Source organism: Populus euphratica, unplaced genomic scaffold, assembly GCF_000495115.2.
Source record: "Populus euphratica unplaced genomic scaffold, PopEup_1.0 scaffold458.1, whole genome shotgun sequence".
Classification (NCBI taxonomy): domain Eukaryota; kingdom Viridiplantae; phylum Streptophyta; class Magnoliopsida; order Malpighiales; family Salicaceae; genus Populus; species Populus euphratica.
In genome coordinates, this window is record NW_011500340.1 from 792 (window position 1) to 7,577 (window position 6,786).

At 33.1% G+C, this 6,786-nt stretch overlaps 1 protein-coding gene across 1 annotated transcript; it reads right to left on the reverse strand.

Moving 5' to 3' along the window:
* Positions 1-3,200: 3,200 nt before the first annotated feature.
* Positions 3,201-5,645, reverse strand: LOC105113819 (glucan endo-1,3-beta-glucosidase 14-like). The gene is made up of 3 exons (XM_011010149.1): positions 5,465-5,645; positions 3,640-4,676; positions 3,201-3,469 (listed from the first exon to the last, which is right to left on the reverse strand). Exons 1-3 carry the CDS (start codon positions 5,523-5,525, stop codon positions 3,395-3,397), a joined length of 1,173 nt encoding a protein of 390 aa, XP_011008451.1. The 5' UTR covers positions 5,526-5,645; the 3' UTR covers positions 3,201-3,394.
* Between the last annotated feature and the right edge of the window lie 1,141 nt (positions 5,646-6,786).

Sequence of the window (6,786 nt, forward strand, 5' to 3'; positions counted from 1 at the left end):
TGAGATGAAAAAAACTTCTTTAAAAACTACTATTGCATTTCATCCCAAGCACGAATAAATTCTGGTCTCAAATTTTATAGCCATATTTTAGCTTTATCTTTTAATGAAAAAGGAAAAAACTTTAATCTGATTGTGTTTATGCTAGAATTTAAGTCATTATAGGTGTTACAGACCTCATCAAATTCCCTTAAATGCAAATATGAATCTTCTAAATCTAAGCCATGAAAAGAAGGTAAAATTTGAATAATGTCTTACTTAAAATTAAAATGACATGCATCAGGATGGAAATCTGTGTGTGAGGGTGCACTTGTTCTTATGGGATTCATGTGGTCTTTGAGTGTTTTAACACGATTATTCTCATTATGAAGCGATTGATTATCTTCTTTGATCATATTTTTTAAAAATGATGAGGATACCCTACAAAGTCTGTCACTTAATGTACGTGACCAAACTCTCATGCATGTGTAGGAAGAGGATAAAATGGAAGAAAAGAAAAGAAAAAGTTAGATATAAGAAAATTGAAAATTGAAAATAAAATAAATATAATAATAATCTATACAAAAATTTACCTCCCAGCAATGACACTAAAAACTTGACACGACCAAATGATTGATGTCTTCTCCCCAGTGTAGGAGTGTTGAAGTAATAAATAACCTAACAAGATTAGGATCGAATAATATGGAGGTTAATTGTATAAATTACAAATAAAAAAATAGATAATAATAGAAAAAGAGTTGAAGAGAGCTTTGAGATATGATATTGATGTAAAAATTAAATAATTATAAAATATTTGTCAAGATTATAGGATTCACTAATGGTATTTCAAACAAGTATAATATAAACTCTTTTTATTACTCAACTAGAAAACCACACACAAAGGAGATTCCAATTGGATTATAAATTGTTAACATGATTACATTAGTTATCTTATTCGAATAATGTTAATACTTGTAAATGTTGTCAGGTATTCATAATTATAACTTATGTTAACAACAAATCAAGTTCCTTTCATAGTATAAGTGTCGGTTATACCATACGATTGGGCTATGAAAGTGCCAAGTATTTGTTGTACAAATAGTTATATAAAATAAATTTAGATTAACCATTTAACAAGAAAAGTATCAAGAGTGAATAAGATAACAAATACAAAACATGTTAGTATCAAACAATAAAGTCCATGTTGAGTTTATATTATACTTATTTTTACACCATTAGTGTAACTTTTTCATCTTGACATGATAAACTTAACTAAACATAATGAAAAAGAGAAACATAAATAAACAAGAGGAGAACATAATTATATAACTATAGTAAAGGAAATGAAATGTATAAACAAGAGATTAATAAAAGCAAAACTTAAACATTACAAAAATATAAATAGAGAGCAAGAATATGATCTTGATCTGAAAATCAAGATGCCTAAATGCATGACAAATGCCTTCTTTTATAAGCTAAAATTTGGAACTATTGATTTGTTGACTAATTGTTGAGTAGGTGGCCATATCTTGACTTGGTGACAATCATTATCTTCTTGTTTGAACAAAACATCATTGCTAACATCAGAATTTGAATAGACTGTCTTCATGAAAGTTATAGAAAATTATCTTAGCTTTTTAAAAAATAAAAAAAATGAGGTCATTTGGAGTTCTAGAACTCGAGATATGGGTTGAACACTGAATAGTATCTAGGCTGTACGACAGATTTCAACTTCTCCGTTGTTGATGCAATTTAAACTTGAAAATGACCTTTTTGAATCTTAGACTTCTCATGAAAGTTTTAGGCCTATGTTTTAGCTTCCCATCGATATAGATCAGACCCAAATTCAAGTTCTATAGTTCCAGATTTGACCCAATGACTAAACAGTGTTCTAGTTTGAACTGAACCAGCATCTCTTTTCTAAACGCAGCCATCTTTTTATCTTTTCACTTTCAATAGTTAATTACATTAAACAAGCCTTTGAATTGTGAGATATGCCTACATTTAAAATGAGCATTTACCATAAATTAAAGCTACCTTATATTGTTAGACTTGTTATTATAAAATATGCTTATGCTAGGGAATTTAAAGATACTTTAAGTGCAATATAATGATATAAAACCTTGATAAAAATATACTTTTAAGTATTAACCAGTAATGAACTAAGATGGTGTTATAAAATCTTAAAATATATAGCGCTTCTAGTGATTTAAATAAAACTAGTTATATTTTGAAGAAATATAGACATCATTCTTGTTCGATTATTTTTTTTGAAAAAAATATCTTAATTGTGTTTTTAATCTACAAGGATTTATTTAAAAAGAAGAAGGTATTTTAAACTCTTACAAAATCATTTTTCTTTATTTTTTTGACAACTCTAATTTATATTTTGAACACAATGATATCATAAATAAAATGCTTCAACTCAAACACAAAAATCAAAACTTGATAACTTTTTTTAAAAATAAAATAAAAATCAAGAGCTTCCTACATTTCATAGTTTAGCATAAAAGACAGGACTATGTAATTGTAAATTATAGGACATTTCTCTCTAGGCACAAATACAAGTTTTTCACTTCCTTTCCAATAATTAATCTCTGACTAATCAGTCGGATTTGTTTAAATGATTTTCTTATCAAGCTTCAGTCTTCAAGCCACATTTGTAACTATATAAACATCATTGCATTTCACCGACGTGGTTTGGCTAAGACCATTGTTTTTAGTGTCATGTAATTATGTTCATCATCCTTATGTTTTCACCATGATAGCAGCAACTGCTTAGGTTTTGTCTTATATTTATCTAGATATTGTTGTTGTTTTGCTTAGGATTTGCTAATTAATAAGTTAAGAACCTGAGTTCTTTTACTCTCCCTTCTTCTTTGTGCTTTGTACCTGCGATTGTGTTCTGACTGCTATTGTTCATGATGGCTTCTACAATCTGCATATTGAGCAGGTTCTGTTGTTTATGATGAGAGCTAAGAAGGCTTTGATTATTACAAAAAATGAAGACCTGATTGTTTGTTATCCAGGTTGGATTTTCTTTGATCTGTGATGTGTGGACCAAACTCCTAGCAGGCCAAGAAGATAGTGTAGCTCTTAACAATTTTCTGTGATGAACAAGCTCAAGAGAAAAGTCACCAGAGCAAGTCTTTGGATATAAGATTACTGGGAAGTGCTTAGCATCTGGAATTGGAATAACTCTTTTCAGACGTTGCAACGTTCAGGAATTTAAACCATGAGAGTCTTAAATTATTGCTGCTAACATAAACTTATCAGTTGATTCAAGAATTGCTGTCAGCTTATGAAACGATAGAAAATGAATCAAGTGTACATGGATATGTTACAGCAAAGTACATCAGTAAATTCTAGAGCCTGCAATCGATTATATCCCTTCAGAAGCTCTAAGCCATTCCCCTTTTCAAAAAGCTGAAATTAGTAGCTGAAGTGTGATACAAGTTGTAAGAAGCAATGTGCAGGATGACCCTCCAATAACCTGTAAGATGGAAAGAAAGTGCTTCAGAAAAATCAGCAATGAAGCGACATTGCAACAGCCTGCTTGCAGATCAATTGCAAGATACGTATTCAATGTAGCATACAAGAGGGAATTTATGCAGCAAATCAAGAAACAAGAACGCAGAAGGTGCATGATCAGGAATTCCGTACCTTGAAAGGGATAAGAGATGAAGCTCCTGAGGAATCTTTAAGCCCAGTGAAACCGATATCGTATGCAATGCTTCCATCAGCTTTAAACAATCCAAAGTTCCTCTCAGAAGTTGGTCCAGGCTTCAAGTTTTCATTGAACAAGGCAAAAATATAAGCTCTTGCCACAAACTTTGGTCTGTATGGGGTTCCCTTCTTTTTCGCTAGCCGTTTACGCAGATTACGATTGTAAGTCCTCGCATTTTCTAAAGAGGCACCTGCTTCATCTGCATCCCCTCGAGAAGCCCAACCTGTTTCTGAAACGATGACTTCCATCTTGGGAAACCCAGCCTTCTCTAATGCAGCATAAGCTGCATCAACCTGAGCCTCAAACATGTTATCATAATGCAGATTAGTCTTTGAATCTAGAATTCCCGGATTCGATTTGAAAAGAGCATAGTTAATGTCAATATGCTCAGGATCACTCTTGTAGGCTAGAAAAGGGTAGGCATTGATGTAAAAAGGAGAACCAATCTTTGAGAAGAACTGCAGCAATGGTTTCATGTATACAAGAACATCATCCTTGAAAACGCATGCCGATGGTGGGAAGGAATTGGTAAAGACAGCCTCTGAGTGTGGGCTTGAAACCTCGACAACCTTCGTCAAACCCAGCCTTCCAAGTGCACCGTAAACATTTTTAACCGAGGGCAGTAAAACCTCCCATAATTCATGGTCACCGCCCCCCAAGATCTCATTCCCCACTGCGATTCCAACTATCTTTGTTCCAGGGAGGAATGGCTGCACATTTTCCTTTATCCAATCCATGGCACGATCCTCCCCCACACTCATTTCTTTCAGATACTCATTGCCAAGTCCGATTATGATTTCAATACCAGAGCCCTTGAAGGCCTTGAGGACCTCATGATCAGCGTCGTAGATTCTGGTGTTCTTTATCTTGGCTGCTTTCAGCAGCGTCACCACGCTGCCTGGTGAAGGTAAATTGTCCGCTATCCTACCATAGTTTACTCCGTATGTTCCCTTGAATGCGTACACCGTCAAAACTGCACCATACAGGAAATTAATAAAGCCCAGATATACAAGACACCAATTTGAGTCTTTCATCGCATGATTCCATTTTTCATTTTGAAAAAATAAAATAAAAAACTGTGTAATTAGGTACAGGATACTGACATTATCACAAGAATCAGAATCCAAGTCGATATCCATATATGATAAAGAGCCACCAGCCAGATATTAAATAATATATTTATTTACAAATGGTCAAAAATCTAAAACTGGATCGTCCACTACCATGCACAGAACTGCAGCTGGTGTCATTTTGAGAATAAAAAATGAGGACAAAATCATTGATTGTTCTTGGGTGGTGACAAAATAGAAAAGAAAAGAAAAGAAAAGAAGCAAATTCGAGCTGCTCTCCACCATTTTACAAGTGTACTGTGCTTGTAACGTACTCATTCACATACCAAGAAGAAGAGAGCAGAATTCCAAATCTCAGTAATATATCTTGTATGATCTATGAAAAATGATTATAACTTGTAATAAATTATGTTAAATTAGAAATATATTCAATAAAAATGATTTTAAAACAGTTTTTTTTTTAAAAAGTTTAAGTAGAATTTACAAGTTAAAAGTTTAAAATTTTAACTTCATATAAGTTAAAAACTATTTCTAACTTTTGAGTAAAATTTTTTTTAATCAATTTGCAAAATTCATATCAAATGGAACCTAATTCAAAAATAAGATAAAACAAATGACATATAAATTCTGAAATCTAAATATCATGACGACTACTCAATACGAATCGGGGAAAAAGGTAGGGAATACGTGCCATTGGAAGAAATGGCAGAGAAGACGAGGAGGAGCCAGAGAAAGAAAGAAGAGGAACCCATAATTCCGGTGGAAAGATGGCCAAGGAAAGTGCACTCAATTTGCAGAAAAGAAGGGGGTTTGGCACAACCTTTTGTAGCTCAAAAGTGTCAAAAAGATAAACCCTTTGGATGATAATGCAATTCTTGTTCTTGAGGTATGCCATAAGACCCCCAAGGAACTACAAAAAGATTCTTAACCTTTGTTCAAAGATGAAAGAGATTTCTCAGGGGGTTGGTATTGATTCTTAACTTTATCTCAAAGTATACCTAATTCTCTCCTCGTGTTTTTTGTTTTTGTTTTACCAGGTTTCGGTACTATACTCTTCCTCAAGAAAGAACGAAACATAAACTCGTCTTCTATATATACTTTTCTTGAGAGAGATGGAATGCTTTTTTTAGCTAGTTTAGAGAGGGGAGGTGGGAAGCGCAGGAAGGTAAACAGTGATGGTCACAAGCCAGAAGCTTGGGGCTGAGATATGGAATGTTTTGGGCAGTGACTGGAATCCCTCTGGAGAATCCAATGATAGATCTTTCGAGGGATCTTTCAGCTTTCCCTTCCAAATGGCTAGGATCCATTTATTTAGAACTTTTTGGAGACAAAAGGAGAATAAATTCAGCAATGCTACTGGCCGCTCTTCTAAAGAGGGAAACAAGGAAAGTTTAAGCAAAATGCAGACATTTAGCCATTTCATAGTACAACTAGTCTCACGAATCACTGCTCTTAAACATAGCAGATCTGGAACCAATGCCACACAACTCGACAAAATAAATATATAATTGGTTAGTTTAATTAGTTAGATTTTAAATTAGTTATTTAATAGTAATGAATTTGAGTAGGGAACTGATTTATAAAATTAATCGATTTACATAAAATCTACCTAATATTCATATTAATCTAAAAAATTATATAATGTTTTAGTCTAGTCACTAAACATACAAGTTAATTAAAATTTAGAATCTCGATTCCTGCACAATATATGCAACAAATAAAAGCTGCAGAAACTACAACCTACTCTAGTGGGGTAGGAACAGGGTGTTGTCCCATGCATTTAAATCTAACATCAACATATCATCAAATCTAGGAATGCCATTAAAGCTACAGATACCACAATTAGTAGAGAAGCAGATATGACAGCAGAGCTAGGGATGAAGGAAAATATGTTCATCAAGCATCTCAAGGATGTTAGAATTATGAGTTTCTGCCTTTAACAAAGATAAAATTAAGTCCAGTTATGTTATTTGAATTATATATAATCGTTTTACTTTCAAAGTTTGCAGCAGG